The following is a 15,367-nucleotide window of genomic DNA, read 5'->3' as shown; positions in this document are numbered from 1 at the left end:
GAGGCAGTATCGGTCCTGACGCCCAGCGACAACTAGTCTTGCTTCCCCTCACATGGATTGGCGAATACGGGAAGAGATCTCAATAGCGTGAAGTCGTGATAACTACCGGCAGCCCGGAAATTCGCAGCTGAACAGCAAGCTGAACCACTCACAATGTCGAGCTGAGTTCATACCATTGAGAGAAAGTTGCACTCGCTACCGCATCCGCGATGCGAATGACGATCCATCTGCCTGCCGTCTGCGAAATTAGACCAGGATCTACGCTATCTCAGCCCTGCCAGACGTGAGGTTCCCATTGGCTGGTTCAGCAAATCGGCACGCGACGAGCACGCTGTAAGTTCGCGCAACGGCCTGCGAAATTGCTGATGAGGTAAGGTCAAATCTATTCACCGGTCTGGACGTCTGGATGTGCGGAGAATCTGAAGATGTTTACGGCACGAACCTTGTCCTTCGGCGAGACGCGCACAATCTTTGAATGATGAGAAAAGGACTCACTCCACCCTGGACGCCAGCGAACTCCATCTTCGAGCATCATCGCTGCAGTTGATGTCGCCGACCAGATTTGTTGTGCTTATCGACGATACTCACATTTCAAAAGGTTTGACTGCGGCTTCAACGATCAACTGTAGCCTCAACTATCTTGACTGTTGACACAACAAGACGTTGAACACCATATTGCCGGGTGCTGATGCGTCTGCCGGCTCCACTTCCCTCTCACTCAGTCTAAACTACGAAAGGTGAGCCGAACAGCTGTGACGTCAACAGCAGCTCAACTCGACTGAGCACCCCTGCCAAGAGGAGACCGAGATTAAAATTGGGCTTTCAAATGTTTGCTGACGGCCTTGCGGGTTGAGTTGCAAATCGAGATTCGAGACTCCAAGATCGACTTGCAGATGTCTCTTTCAGTGAGGGGGGAAGTGCCACGTGACGGTCAGGCACCTTCCGTCTGCAGATCCATCTCTCCAAGCATCCAAATGCAAATGCGACAGCATAACGCTGACTGCATCAATGGTACTGTGTTGAGGCTGTACACTACGTTATCGACCTGCTCAACTTGGTATAAGTTTCCACAGAGCCATGCACAGCTGACCGCGAAATCGACCATATTGACGTTACCAAACCTGGCACAGCAACCGCACATCTAACGCGACATCTGCATTGTGCCTCACTAAATCACTCACTCACTCACTCACTTGGATTATATTCAGCGAGCCTTGGCTGCCTTTCTCTCACCTAGGAGGAAGTTACGACACCCAGGAAGGAATGCAGCATCTGACTCGATGCTATGATGCAACTCAATCTGACGGTTCCTGACAGTGAGAAGGTAGGTGGCATGCGTCAGAGAAGCCGCGATGCGTGGGTATCTCGGGTATACCTACTTTTTGGCGTAATCGATAGATAGCAGGCGCGACAATGGCAAAGCGGGAGGTACAAACAACAGCAGCATCTCGTCCAAGCCCGTCACTTCTCTTCTTCCTTCCATTACAAGCATTACTTCGTACGCATCATCACGTCGCTCAACTTCCGTTACGTCTGTCGTTACATCTTAGTGACAGCCTCCTTGCCAGTCTTGACCGTTTCTCTCATCGCTCACACAATTATCGACAACCTCCAGACCCACATAAGGTACCAAAACCGTGGCGACCTCGCAGCGCACACCGTGGAGGCCATCGAGGTACGCAAGAACACCTGGCAGCTGGACGATACCGCAATCTTGAACGTTACGATGAGCTCAACTTCTCAAACGAATGCCTCCAGCCCGGTAGACCCTGCACTTGCTTCGTGCTACAACGTACCGTACGGCGGCATGGGCATGCTGTGGCATCTCATCTTCGCGTGGACTATCTGCTGGCTCTGCTTCGATCGCATACTTTGCTTTCCAAGGAACTGCCTGTCTAGCCCGAGCCTTGGTATGATAATCTGCGGCTTCAGCTTACTCGGATTCGTCTTACTCGGATTCGTCATCGCTGCGTTCTTCAACTTCCTATTCACAACATGTGAGAACGAACTCATTTAGGTATCGTACATAGCCACTGGTATGCTCACTCGCTATCCGACACAGAGCTCGTCTCATCATCAGAAGAGGTTTCGACCACATCTTCCACCAGACTAGCACCGTTCATCTCGTGTTCTATCTCGTACGCTTCCGCGTGGTCCATCTCCTCGTCACTGAGATCTTCATGATTCGCATTTCTGCCGTAGGAGATAATATAGCCCGCGCCTTCGTCGTCGTCTGACTGCTCGGAGTCAGCAGTAGTTGGCTGTTTTCGAGACGTCCGAGCGTCGAATTTGCGAAGTGCCTTCTCACTCTTCGTCTCCTCGGCCTTGTTGCGCTTTTCCATCTTCCTCGCCGCCTCGTCTTCCTTCTCATCGAAATAGCTATCCGTCTCCTCAATCGCGAAGCTCAGAGCATTCTCTTGTGTCTTGCCCGCATCAATCGCCTCCCAGTACTTCTTGCTCGCAATCTGATTATGACTCGGGCTTACACTCTTCCCTTCGCCCCTCCCCTTGTCTCCCTCCCTCATTTTATACGGCTTCCGCGCCTTCCACTTCGCCATCCTAACCTCTTGCCTCACCATCACGCCCAGCGGCATGTAGAAATCCATCTCCGTATGCTTCCCCAACTCACTCTTATTGCTCCCGCAACCCGGACACGTCCGCTTGTCGCCAGCGAGGTAGTACCGACCCAAAGCGTGGTTGATGTCGCACCGCCAGGCGAACTCTTCGTGGTACGAGCGCGCAGAGAAGTATGCGCATAAGGGCAGGTCTTGGCCGTGCTCCATTGTTGACGAGTTGGAGAGGTGGGGGCCGAGATCGGGCGGTGGTGAGGGTGTGGGTTCAGGGGTGGGCTCTTTGCGTGGTTTGGGCTTGAGTTGCTCGATTACAGCATCAACAGCGGTCTGACGCGCATCATCATCGTTTGCACCGGCGATAATGGCAGGCCAGTATGCTTCCTTTGCGATGCTGTTGTGGCTGAGGTGCGCGGAGCGGCGGGCGCGACCGAAGCGGCCGAAGGGTTTGCTGGGCCGCCAGCGGGTGGGATTTGGTTGGTGGAAGTGTGTGCGCGAGGGGAGGTAGAAGTCCATGACTTTAGCGTTGATGTTGTCGGAGAATGCGGTGAAGCACCCAGGGCAGTTCTTGCGGTCGCCGGCATTGTAGTAGTGGCCCATAGCATGGTTGATATCGCAGGGCCAGACGAGCTTCTCAGATGGGGAGTTGGGCTCGAAGTATGCGCCAGGAGGAAGCTGCTGGTGCGGTTCTAGGGTTTTGGAACCGCTCGGGTGAGGTGGGAGAGGCTCTGGGTCGATGGGAAATGCTGCCGCGTGTTGAGAGATCTTCTGCTTTAGCGGTTTGGACTTGTTTTGCTTGAGCTGTAATCTCGAAAAGCTAGAGATGCTGAGATTCAGCTTGTGAGTGCGGGTCGGCTTCTCCGTTGAGCGCGATGGACCTGTGATACTGAGTGTGGTCGCATCGACCTTGCGCTTCTTCCTCGACGGTTCGATCGGCTTGTTGAACATTCGAATAGGAGCATGTTGCTCTCTATTCCGTATCTTGCCATGGTTGGACTCCTGCGTTTTTGAGACTACCTTTTGGCTGTCTTCAGCAACGGAGACTTCCTCAGACATCTGCACAGGCGCTGCTTCAGATTGCTCTCGAGACTCGATGTCAACGATAAGCCCTTGAAGATCTGGATCCGTAGGACGAAAGCCTTGGGAGATCGCTTCAGCGATGACTGCTCGAATACCAGGCAGTGCACGCCGGGAGACCTGTGGCGATTTCTGTATCAGTCGCCGCTTATGGTCATTGAGTAGCCGTGTGGGCCATGTAGGTACCGGATCGATCTGCTCTTGACTGGGCACGATGTCTTTGGTATGGTGGTGGCCGCTCAAGGCATCTTCTCCAAACTCTTCGAAGAGCCTTTCGAGTTGCGGGAAGCCAGGGGGAGGCATCTCAATACTCGGCTGAGGTGTCTCTGCCGAAACTGGTTGTGAGGACTTGTCATGGCGACCACTGTCCTGAAACTTGCGGAGATCACTCAGGATCCTAGGCTCGGCCGCAGCGCTGACAATTTCGGCCGACTCGTTCGTCTTGTGTGCTACAAGAGCGGTGTTGTTCGGATCGAACTCCGCAAAGATGTTTCGATCAAAAGAACCAATGTCCCAGAACGGTGCTCCATCTTTGCTAGCGTTGGCAAGTAGATTGACGGCGCGACAATGAGCATTCCAGGTCATTTTGTTCATAACACCGTTGATGTTGGCGGATACGGATGCGATGTACTTCTGCATGTTCGAATAGGCGTTGGCGCCATCCTGGAAGCATCTCTCGATTTGGGAAGGATGCAAAGCATGATTGACGAATTGCTTGAGAAAGGTAGCTTCGTAAGCCTTTTGATTGGCCTGGTAGAGATCAAAATGAGCATAGCCTTGCTCTGAGGGCTGGTGACGGTTGAGGCGAACGCCAATGTGGGCGCGTTGGGCGCGTGTCAGAGTCGGATGCCCAGGTGCTGGTCACAGTCAGCGGAAGAACTACCACCGGAAAGCACAGCATACCTGGAGGCAGAGCTGTCCGACGTGGTACATCATACTCGCCTTCCTCCTGGGGCTCGAAGAGATAGTCAAGACCGTCGTCCTCTTGCACCGCAGAACTGACATAGCCAGAATCCCCTGATGCGCCAGTGGACGTGGACGGTGGGTCGTCCAGAGTGCCGTCACTCCAGTCCACTTCGTCTTCGGCTTTGTGTGTCATGTTATAGCAGAACGGTAATGCAGAATATTGTATGATAGGGTCGAAAGATTCCGGTGTAGAGATCAATGTGATGATGTTGATGGGAAGGGCGAGTACTCCATATACCTCAAAGGCCTGCATGTCATGGTGCATGATCAGAATGCCGCACATTGCAAACGAAATGCACCGCGAACCTACAAGGCAGTCATACACATGCATGTCCCGCATGCAGCGTATGCTCGAACCGAGCAATAGGAGGTGTCATGCTGGGCGTTTGCACTGGCGGCAAGCCTCGACCGCTTCACAAGAGCTGCAGCACCTCTCTATGCATCGTTCGCTCTTGCATCATCAGCCAAAAAGACGTGCTTTTGGAAGCTATGATTGGTGGTAGGGCCAGACTGGAGGTGACCTCCATGCGATCTTGCGTTTGCCATGCATCCAATGCGAGTCTTTTGAGGCGTGAACCTCACAAAAACTTCAAGAAGAGGGGGGGGGGGGGGAAGACATACGACCGATAGAAGTGCTGGGAAATATGGAGAGGCTAAGAGCAGACGCGAGATACTTAAGACATGGCCTGCTTGACATCGAATACGCACACTAATTCTGCAGTAGTCGTGACATGGACATTTGGGGACATCCTTGGTGCCGCGACACGCTGAGAACTAATGCCGAACGTTTGAGTGCTCTTGTTGACGGATATGTGCCCTGTTCTCCACTTCTTGGCAGTGGCCTGACTTCTGAAGATGATCATTGAGTGACGGTGGAGGTCGTCAAGTCGATGCGGAGACGAAACGGTCGTGTGTCGCACGGGCCACTGGACCCTCTTCCTGCCACATGTTCAGAGCTCCTCCATCTTTGGAAGCTTCAATTCCTCCACACACGAGCAAAGATGGGGGGACAAACACTTTCGTCGACTGTGTTGCTATTCACTCTTCTCGCCAGCACTACAAATGCGGCGTCAGACCCTCCACGGCCGCGTGGTGTAGGTCCTGAGTGTATGCTCCACACAGTTGAAGCTACCTACGTGATGTTGAAAGCTGACATTGAGCAACGTAGTCGCCAAATTCTACAAAGACCCCGACACATTCACTTGTATCTCGAATCCCAGCATCAAGCTCGACATCGCCCGACTGAACGATGACTACTGCGATTGCCCCGACGGCTCAGACGAGCCTGGCACCTCCGCATGCTCCTACATCTCCCCGCTCTCTCCACCGCAACCGTCGAGAAGGGAGCCTGGGTCATTCGACGAAACACTAGCCCTGCCTGGCTTCTACTGCAAGAACAAGGGCCACATGCCAAGCTACATTCCCTTTACGAGCGTCAACGACGGCAAGTGTGATTACGAGCTATGCTGTGATGGTAGCGACGAATACGAGGGCGTCGGCGGCGTGAAGTGCCCAGACCAGTGCGCGACAATTGGCAAGGAGTGGAGGAAGCAGGACGACGCGCGGCAGAAGAGCTTGAACAATGCAAGACAGAAGCGGAAGGAGCTGGTTGCCGAGTCTGGACGCTTGCGGAAGGAGGTCGAGGACCGGATATCCACTCTAAAGGCACAGATCGAAGGCCAGACAAAGAAGGTGGATGCGTTGACGAAGAGCTTGGCAGAGATCGAGCGTGCGGAGAAGGGCAAGGTGGTCAAGGGCGCAGGCAAGGGTGGGAAGGTCACAGTGCTGGCTAGTCTGGCTAAAGAGAGGATTCAAGAGCTCACTGACAATGTCGAGCGTGTCCGTAGAGAACGTGATGCTGCCAAGGGGAGAATTGACGAGCTCGAGGGCATGTTGAAGCGCTTCAAGGAGGAGTACAACCCCAACTTCAACGATGAGGGTGTCAAGCGCGCTGTCAAAGCATGGGAGGACTACGCCGCACAGGACTGGCCTGGACCGGACGCTGCACGCGATCGCGACCTCGACGAGATCCTGAAGCCTGACTCTGAGAACGCCATCAAGTGGGAGGAGTTTGAGACTGTCGAGGAGTCGGATGTTGACGTTCGTAAGTATCAACACAACTTTGCATATGAGAGCTCCTGCTAACAGTATACAGTCTATCAATTCGAGAACTATCTGCCCGAGTCTGTCCGTAGCTGGGTTGACGCGAAGCTTCGCGACCTCCGAGTAACACTGATTGAGAACGGCATCCTCGCGAACCCCAACACCGACAGCCCCGAGTCCAAAGCTGTCACAGACGCCAAGGCGCAGCTCGACTCCGCAACGCGCGAGCTCAACAACGACAAGACCGAGCTCACAAAGCACGAAGAAGACCTCACCAAAGACTACGGCCCCGACTCTATCTTCCGCGCCCTCAATGGCCGTTGCGTCAATCAAGACAGCGGTGAGTACACATACGAGCACTGCTTCCTCAGCAAGACGACTCAGAAGCCGAAGAAGGGCGGTGCGCACACTGGCATGGGCAACTTTGCCAGAATCGAGATCGTCACCGTTGATGAGACATTGCCAGCTGATGGAAGGGGCCTCGGTAGCGGTGAGAGGATCGCGCTGAAGTATGAGAACGGTCAGCATTGCTGGAACGGTCCTAATCGCAGTACTACTGTCATCCTGGCGTGCGCTGAGAATGATGAGATCTGGAAGATCGTCGAGGAAGAGAAGTGTGTGTACAGGATGGAGGTTGGTACACCAGCAGTCTGCCAGGTTGAGGTCAAGAAGCCGGATGTGCCTGAGCACAACGAGTTGTAGGTTGTGTAAGATGATCAAAAGACATCAACGCCGCAGGTTGAGTGGACTAGGAAGCGATCTTGTCCTTAGGTTAGATGGTCCATGCTCACGTTCAGATCCAGACACCTCAACACATACGAACAAATCCACACAAATTACGACCACAACCCTAAGCTTGAGTCTCTCGCAATTGCATAAGCGTCGAGAATGTGACATGACCAGCGAAAAGTTACTAACGAAGAAGCAGTTTCCAGCAGCGGCAAGACGATCGTCTACCGCACTGCTAGTTGCGTCATCCATCTGGGTTGACATCACGACTCAATTCAACACTACAAAGGAACAGAACACGCTCTCAGACGATCGCAGAAAGAAACAAACTGCAACATTCACGATTAAGGAGTCCCTCATTAACATGTCCAAGAACCTCACTATCGTCGTCACAGGCTCAAACCGCGGCATCGGCCAAGGCATAATCCAACTCCTCGCCAAAACGCAACACACCTCACCCCTGACTATTATCGCAACCTCCCGCTCCGGCAGTGATCTGGGCGTACAAGCGTCTCCACCCAACGAAGTGCGTTATGGCAAACTCGACATTGGAGACCAATTGTCAATCAAGTCCTTCTTCAGCAGCATCAAAGATGTCGACGTCTTGATCAACAACGCGGGCATAAACAACAACAACCAAGAAACACCAGATCTTGCGGAACAAGTCATCGACGTAAACTACCGCGGCACGCGAGACATGTGCCAGGCCCTCCTCTCCTCATCCCCCAGCCGCAATGCGAGGATCGTCAACGTATCTTCGACCGCTTGTCAACTGAACGACTACTCCGCCCCCACCGCCTCCAAATTCCGGTCGGTCAAAAGCATCCAGGATGTCGACAGCCTTGCCGACCAATACATTCACGCCGTCAAACAGGGCGCCGACGCACAAAAAGACGCAGGCTTCGGCAGTCCGCCCAAAAGCTACCAGGTCAGCAAAGCGCTCATCAACGCTCTCACAGTCGTGCTGGCACGAGAGAACTCAGATGTGGTAGTAAATTACTGTTGTCCGGGCTAAGTAGACACGGATATGGGGCATCAGGTGGGTAGGCCGCCGAAAACGCTGGAGGAGGGTGCGCGGATCCCGGTGAGGTTGGCTATTGGTGAGCTAGGAGCTGGAGGAGATAAGGATATTGGACTGGGTACCGAGAGTGCGGAGAGGATTAGTGGGAGGTATTTTGGTAACGAGGGGGTTACTGATCGGGGGTGGGGACGGGTGAGGAAATGGTAGAGAGGGTTTTGGGGAAGTGGGATGGTGACATGGTTCAAGTTTATAATATTTGGAGGAAGAAGATGTAAGATAATGAGACTGAGATTGCTCCAGGCGCCCCTAAGCAGGCGTGAGCCCCACCCTCGTCCCATTCAACGAGCAACAAGTCAATGTCAACCCCTCCTCCCACGGCCCCGCATCCCTACTTTCCATCTTTGCAAACTCCTGCACCAGTCGCACAGTCACGTACGAAGCTTCCGTAAGAGCGTACTGCTGCCCCAAGCAAATTCTCGGCCCGCCGTTGAAAGGAAGGTACTCCCACCCAGGACGCAGGCTCTCCCAGCGCTCGGGTTTGTACTCGTCGGCGTCAGGACCGTACAGATCCTTGCGGCGGTGCATGGTGTAAGGCGAGTAGCCGATCGTGGTGCCCTTAGGGACGAAGAGCGGGTGTTGGCCGTCTGAGCCGCCGCCGAGGGGGAGGACGGTGTCGCGGATGGCGAGGCGGGAGTTTCCAGGGACGACGGGATTGACGCGTAGAGCTGGTGGTTCTTAGTCGCCTGGTTGAGGTCTGTGAGCTGTGCGACTTACATTCGTTTAGGCACCACTTCAAATACTTCAGGTTCCTCAGCTCTTCGTACTTCGGTGTACGTCCCTCCAGGAAGGCAACCTCGTCCCTTAGTTTGGCGTAGATGTCTGGTCGCTTCGCGATCTCGAAGAACATATTGCTTAGCAGACTAGCGGTTGTGTCACGTCCAGCCAACAGGATGTTGACAAGCTCATCTCTCAGTCTCTTCCTGTCGGTCGTTTGCTTCGCCAACTCGTGAATGAAGATGTAACGGTCTTCCTTTTGCGAGCCTGCCTTCTTCTCCACATCCTGCTTTTGCTTGAATCTAATAGCATCATCGACAAACTTGTCAATGTACGCGTGGCAAACTCGGATCGCTTCTTCGCCCTTTACATTCTTTCTGAAGCGGTCAAGAGGTCCGAGGCGGAGGCGGGTCACAATATCGTCTTGGGCATAGTTGAACATCTTACCGAAGATAACATCTTCGTTATTGTCATCTTGCTGGCCAACCATGCGTAATGTGTTTGTCGAGTGGTTGAATAGGAACTCGGTGGCAGTGTCAATCGTGAGCCTGAAGAAGAGTTCTTGCAGATCCACTGTTGAGCCGTCCTTAGGGATGTGCTTGAGCATGAGCTTGAAATGACGCTCGAAAGCTTCAAGATCAGCGACCTGATCCCTCGTGAAGTTCGGTCGCAGAAGGTGGCGACTGTTAGCCCAACGCTCACCATCAGCGTTGAAGATGCCGTGACCCAACAGCGGTGTAAAGCCCTTCGTCCTGTTACCGAAGCTGTAGTCCTTGAACTTCAAGCTCAAAATGGTCTTCACGTTCTCGGGCTCGCAAGTAGAGATGACAGGCTGAGTAGCCATTCTGGTGTGGAAGGTGTTGCCCAAGCGCTCAAACCTCTTCTTATTCTCTTTCAAAAGGATGTGCTTTTTGCTATTGGCGCCCATGACGCGCATCACATCAATGCCCAAGATGGGGTCCTTATTGAAGACCTTCGTGCATGGCTGGCAGCCTATCAGTCGTTAGCGTTGCGCGGGACTATGTGCTTCGTAAGGACCTACCATTGTCTTTCTTAAACTGCCGTCGTGCAAAGTATAGTGTGATCTGTGTATAGAAAACGTACGCGGTGAATGCGCCAGCAAGCACAAAGAGAAGCGGCGAGTGCGCCATGCTGTGTGGTCGTGGAGATGGTGGAAGTTGAGAAAAAGTGATGTTCGAAGTTGTTAGATGATGTAACAGTGCACGAGGCTCATTTGTCGAATGCGAAGGCGCGATCCTTGTATGCGTGATGTTACACACGATGCGATGAACCCGTCTCGGAGGATTTGTAGTTGTTGATCAACGCGCGCAGAGGTCTCGACTTGCAGCCACAATGCAGATTATCGATATCGAGGCGTTACAGTTGGCTTCTACCTTTCCACGTTATTTATTCACAATAGCCAAGCTCTTGTTGACGGCTGCCTTTCTTGATGTTCTTTGCGTTGTCGAAATTGCCGAAAAGCCCGTTGCCCGCGAGGCGCTCTGTATCGCAATATTGAAGACTTAGTCAAGTCACCGTCCGCTTGAGTTCGCGTCGTCCAAGCAGGTCAAGATATGCCCAACTCTTATGCGTCTTGATTGGGGTAATGCGGTGATTGGTGTGCAGAGCAGGCGCTTCTTCCCTCCGTCGGCTCGAAAATAGTAATCAATTTCAGGAAGGATGTGGCACATGAAAACTTCTTAACTTCTTCTAAGACCCACCCTGGAACGCGCCTAACGAAAGATGTCTATAAAAGAGGAGCCATGCTCCGCTGCGGCTGAACTCAAAGCCCGACTCCGCATGACGTTGCGCCCATCGCGAGCTAGCGGAGCAATGGTGTCTTCGCGTTCGGAGATGCCGTTGAAGCGATACCCCTGACTCCGAGGCTTGAACATCGCCGTTGTGATTGGTTGACTGATCGCGACTTGCACCACTTGGGGAAAGGTGCTTTTACACTTGCTTACTTGCTGGCAAGCGTCGGTCGTGGTAAGTAGATCCTACACCGAATTCTTGATCGGTGAATTGAGAGACATGTGATTTGAAGCTGATAGTACGCGGGTGGCGGTATGGGATTGGGAAACTCGAGCGCTCGAAATCCGGATACGAAAGTATGCTCATGTACGCGTAAGAAAGTCGCATTGATATGACTGCTATTGGTAGCCCTCAAGACTTCAATCTCCGTGCTGATTTCAGGATATCCACTTGACATGATTGATCGTCTTGTCCTCAAGATACTTCGTAATCTGACTGTAGTCTTTGCAGACATGCTTTGCGTCCCAACCATCGCTGCCTCCTTGATCCTCTCCATTCGAACTCAACGGAAAGGTGGTTGCAGCGCCTTCCAGCGCAACATCGCCTGCACACATGATAGCCTGTCTGATATACTCGAAGCAATGGTTCACATGCCACGGCTGCTGTATAGGGTTAACCTTCAGAAACGGACTGTCAAGTACAACCGACATCGTGTTATAAGCGTTGAGGATCGTGTACAGGCAGTGCAGCTGGTGTGTCATCGACGTGGTAAACACAGTGTTGTTGACATAGTCGTGGATTGGCTGTGGAAGATTGTCGTGCCGCGTAGGATCCTTGATCTCGACGTAACCTAACCCCTCTGTTGATTGTTAGACCATCATATGAGACTGTGAGATAAGACGGCATGTATACCCGGTACAATGTTCAGCCATGCTTGCTGAACATCTTTGTTCCAGAATTCGGAGGCGTTCTCCGGGGCGAAAATCGGGTTTGGTCTGAAGGTAATGACCTGTTGCGAGACTAGATCATATCAGTCGCACACTCTTGTTGCTTCTTGTGTAATCGTACATTCTGGCGCAAAGCCTGTGATGTCTCCGGCAAATTCATACTGATGACCCTGATTGTGTTTCCATCTCTTTTCCACCAGCAATCCGACGATGACAAGAAGTAGTGCGGTGTCCAGCAACCAGCGACTCCGCTTCAACCTGCTCCATAAGGCCCTCATCTTCGTTTGTCGAGGCTCCGTGTTACCTTCTGCTTCCCAATCTCCCACCTCAGTGCTAGAGTCAGACTGGTCATCGAGATTACGCAGCGCGTTGTACCGTTGATCGTTCTTCATCTTGCTCTCACCGATCTTGACCTGGGAAACGTCGTGCAACGACTTGTACGGTATGAATGCAGGCATTAGGAGTCTCTTCCAGGTGCGTAGCATGTATGTAGTCAGCGCCCGAGAGCGGGGGTTGCTTCACCTTATGCATTGTTTTGTTTCTGTTGCCACTATCCGTGGGCTGTAACGCCAAGTGTCGGACAATTTGAAGAACCTTGATGCCTCAGGTTGCACCAAAGTTGCCAGCTACAGACAAATCCAACGAGAATTGTGTGAGGTCTACTGCTGGCTGCTTATCAATACTACCTTGATGCCGTTACAGTCAAAATCCATGAGTGTAAAGGTCTGAGCGACGACGCGTATGACCGGTCAATGAAGAAGCAAACATGGCATGTGTAGTATCAGTTGTACGAACAGCTTTTATGTGGGCATGCATAGGTCTCCATAGGTAGGCATTGGCACGTTCTCTTGATGTTGGAATCAAAGGTAGATGGGGGTGAGGGTCAGACGCGTCCACGCGTCATCAGCGCGAAACGCCAAGGATTATGATGGCTTCAACTTTCCCCCCATCCACAACTGACATCGACATATTCACTTCACAGCATGTCCACACGCGCAGGAAGACTACATTAAGGGAGGCATGAGCGATGTCGTATTTGCTAGAGATTTGTTGTTCAGACACCGTCAGCATATTTGCTTGGCTACGTTGCCCAACGCGCAGGTGGCATTTAGCTACCAACAGCAACGCTCCATCAATCTTCGATCCAAATGTATCATGGACCGGCAGAATCTGACAGGCGCAGTATGGGTACCGGACTGCCTTTCTTGAGAGCTTCAGCCGCGTGAGCCTTCACGATTGACTGCGGAGGAATTGCAGTAGCAGCATCGTCAAGCTGGGGACCCGGCTCCGACTTCGATTCCGGTCGATGCACGTGTTTTGGAGCAGAGCCAGCATGGTTCTTGGCATGCATCCGCTTCTTTGCCATTGACACCGAGTCTCTATATGCGAAGAGCTCTGGTCGCACCCCTCCAGAGTGGATCAGACGCGAATGAGCTATGGTGACGGAGTCTCGGTGGTTGCGAAACTTCAAATCCGCTTCTTCGACATTGGATAGCTTCCGTTCTGGGCTGGGCGCCCCCAGTTTTCGACGGGCCGCAACCAGATGGGCTGACCAGGCATCTGAATCTGGTACAACAAGCGTTTGCTCCGTCAGAGGAGCTGCGTCATCGAGCGATGTGACTTGTGGGAGTGCGATAGCGCTCGAATCGTCATGAGAAGCAGCTCTTGACATTCGAGCACTTGCAGGTCGCGAGGGGTGGCGTGAATGCACGGCACTCACTCTCTCGCTGTTGGGAGGCGCAAAGATCTCAATATCTTCGTCATCCACAACAGCGCATTCGAAATGAGGCCTGCGACCATTGTCGTCAGGGAACACAACGATTGTGGGCTTGAAAGAGTCGGAGGGTGTGTTCCAAGTGCCAGACCACTCCGTGAGCTTTGTGTTGACATGCTCGAGGCCCCTGGTGCCTGTTGAGACAGCTTCCAGCGCCTGACTGGCTGAAGAGCTGCGTCTTTGTGTTCTCGCACTATGCTCTGGCGGTACGTCGTCCCAGATAACCTCGTAGTTGCCGTTGTTAGATTCTACGATCTGCATGGTGGGAGTAGCGGGATCGGCCTCGTCGGCCTTCCTTGGTTGCGTTGGATCCAAGCCTGCAGGCTTCAATGACGAAGGAGTAACGGCAATGACATGAACATCAGTTCGAGTCATGGCTGGAGACGCTGGTGAACGCTTGGACAACACAGCCGTGCCAGGGCACGAAGGCCTGCACTTTGAAGCCTTTCTTAATCCAAGTGTACGGTGGTGCACGGCGCTGCTCGAGATCATTACTTGAGATGGCACAAGCCTCGACATCGCCTCCTCGAAGTCAACAGTCTTCATACGCCGAAGTTCTTGGTTCTTTGCAGAGCCCTCGGAATTCGTTACGGACTCATTCGAAGGTGTTGTGTTCGCACTTTTGGCCTTCCGCTTCAGACACGTCTTCAGTGGCTTACTTGGATCCGGTCTGCTCGATGCTCTGGAGGCCTTCCGTAGGTCAGGATTCGAGATTGGACGTATTGACGAACACCACGTGAAGCCTGTCATGGGTTCTTCGTCTTTTGGCACTGGACTGTCTGCGCCGCTCCCGCATCGGTTTCTGCTGCGCTTCGATGTATCTGTATCCCTGGTGTTGCCGAGGCTGGCTATGATCCCCCGTTGCATTGTTGTGTCTGAACAGGCCAACTCTTCCGAACGAGATTGCGTCTCCATCTGCGAGCTACTGGATGATCGATGTCCTTTTGCACGGGGTGGCCGCAGACTTGCACCTGGGTCTGCCGGTCGGTTCAAACGAAGTGAGGTCTGCACGGGATCTGTTGCCGAATCTCGGGTCCTTGTTCGCTCGCATAATCCCAGATCGCTGTTCGACTTCCGTATCGAACGTTGTGAGTCCGCTGTCTGTTCGGGGTTCTTGCTGCTCCCTTCATCCTCGCCGAGGTAACCCGCAGAGTCGCTACCTGCTAACAGTGGCTCATGGTCTTCTGTCTTGTCGGCAGCTTTGTCATCGCTCACATATGGCATCGCTTTTGTGATGGTGTTGAGCAAGCCGGACATTGAGGCCATCGTTCCGATAATACTGGTGATAAGGTCAACGGTCTGGTCGTAGATCGGACCCGTGATTGTGGAGATGCACCGAACTGTGGGCTACGCCCTCTCACTAGGTCTAAGGATGACGTGTGTAGGTTGAAGAAATTTGAACAGGATGGGGCCCAGAAAGGGCGAGGTGTACATGTTATTGTGCCGGAATGCGTAAGGCAGAAGATGGTTTCCTGTTCCACTATGGGTTCTGCGGAAGGAACTCACGTCTCAACATGCTGCTCTCCGGAATCGACGCGACTACCCCCAGAATGAAGAAGTCGCCTTCGCCAGCCACCATCTCTCGTCACAACACGAATAGAACTCAGCAGGCACCGACAACACTCCAGCTCACGGGATGCAAACAAATTGTAGC

General features: G+C 53.0%; 7 protein-coding genes across 7 annotated transcripts; 3 read left to right on the top strand and 4 right to left on the bottom strand.

Moving 5' to 3' along the window:
• Window positions 1-1,176: 1,176 nt before the first annotated feature.
• On the top strand, window positions 1,177-2,085 carry BU25DRAFT_405439 (uncharacterized protein). The gene is made up of 2 exons (XM_033699783.1): window positions 1,177-1,984; window positions 2,047-2,085. The coding sequence occupies exon 1, from the start codon at window positions 1,414-1,416 to the stop codon at window positions 1,897-1,899; it is 486 nt and encodes a 161-aa protein (XP_033567762.1). The 5' UTR covers window positions 1,177-1,413; the 3' UTR covers window positions 1,900-1,984; window positions 2,047-2,085.
• BU25DRAFT_453319 (uncharacterized protein) lies at window positions 2,043-4,746 on the bottom strand (the record flags this gene model as incomplete). The annotated part of the gene is made up of 2 exons (XM_033700083.1): window positions 2,043-4,504; window positions 4,551-4,746. The coding sequence occupies 2 exons, from the start codon at window positions 4,744-4,746 to the stop codon at window positions 2,043-2,045; spliced, it is 2,658 nt and encodes an 885-aa protein (XP_033567761.1).
• Window positions 4,747-5,539: 793 nt separating this feature from the next.
• Window positions 5,540-7,559, top strand: BU25DRAFT_381075 (uncharacterized protein). Its single transcript, XM_033699649.1, has 3 exons — window positions 5,540-5,720; window positions 5,782-6,717; window positions 6,769-7,559. Exons 1-3 carry the CDS (start codon window positions 5,615-5,617, stop codon window positions 7,416-7,418), a joined length of 1,692 nt encoding a protein of 563 aa, XP_033567760.1. The 5' UTR covers window positions 5,540-5,614; the 3' UTR covers window positions 7,419-7,559.
• A 250-nt stretch (window positions 7,560-7,809) lies between these two features.
• BU25DRAFT_427069 (NAD(P)-binding protein) lies at window positions 7,810-8,673 on the top strand (the record flags this gene model as incomplete). The annotated part of the gene is made up of 2 exons (XM_033699960.1): window positions 7,810-8,436; window positions 8,485-8,673. 2 exons carry the CDS (start codon window positions 7,810-7,812, stop codon window positions 8,671-8,673), a joined length of 816 nt encoding a protein of 271 aa, XP_033567759.1.
• A 99-nt stretch (window positions 8,674-8,772) lies between these two features.
• BU25DRAFT_328949 (cytochrome P450 52A12) lies at window positions 8,773-10,391 on the bottom strand (the record flags this gene model as incomplete). Its single annotated transcript, XM_033699548.1, has 3 exons — window positions 8,773-9,191; window positions 9,241-10,233; window positions 10,283-10,391. The coding sequence occupies 3 exons, from the start codon at window positions 10,389-10,391 to the stop codon at window positions 8,773-8,775; spliced, it is 1,521 nt and encodes a 506-aa protein (XP_033567758.1).
• Window positions 10,392-11,429: 1,038 nt separating this feature from the next.
• On the bottom strand, window positions 11,430-12,331 carry BU25DRAFT_427067 (uncharacterized protein; the record flags this gene model as incomplete). Its single annotated transcript, XM_033699959.1, has 3 exons — window positions 11,430-11,851; window positions 11,905-12,012; window positions 12,061-12,331. The coding sequence occupies 3 exons, from the start codon at window positions 12,329-12,331 to the stop codon at window positions 11,430-11,432; spliced, it is 801 nt and encodes a 266-aa protein (XP_033567757.1).
• Window positions 12,332-13,092: 761 nt separating this feature from the next.
• Window positions 13,093-14,979, bottom strand: BU25DRAFT_444271 (uncharacterized protein; the record flags this gene model as incomplete). The annotated part of the gene is made up of 1 exon (XM_033700032.1): window positions 13,093-14,979. One exon carries the CDS (start codon window positions 14,977-14,979, stop codon window positions 13,093-13,095), a length of 1,887 nt encoding a protein of 628 aa, XP_033567756.1.
• Window positions 14,980-15,367: the final 388 nt, after the last annotated feature.

This window comes from Macroventuria anomochaeta (genome assembly GCF_010093625.1).
Source record: "Macroventuria anomochaeta strain CBS 525.71 unplaced genomic scaffold BU25scaffold_1, whole genome shotgun sequence".
Taxonomy (NCBI): Eukaryota; Fungi; Ascomycota; class Dothideomycetes; order Pleosporales; family Didymellaceae; genus Macroventuria; species Macroventuria anomochaeta.
This window is presented reverse-complemented; position numbering and strand designations above follow the sequence as displayed.

Coding starts and splice junctions, on each gene's coding strand:
- BU25DRAFT_405439 (XM_033699783.1), top strand. CDS start 1,414: ATGGCAAAGCGGGAGGTACAAACAACAGCAGCATCTCGTCCAAGCCCG.
- BU25DRAFT_381075 (XM_033699649.1), top strand. CDS start 5,615: ATGGGGGGACAAACACTTTCGTCGACTGTGTTGCTATTCACTCTTCTC. Junction 5,721..5,781: donor GCGTGGTGTAGGTCCTGAGT/GTATGCTCCACA, acceptor TGAGCAACGTAG/TCGCCAAATTCTACAAAGAC. Junction 6,718..6,768: donor GGAGTCGGATGTTGACGTTC/GTAAGTATCAAC, acceptor AACAGTATACAG/TCTATCAATTCGAGAACTAT.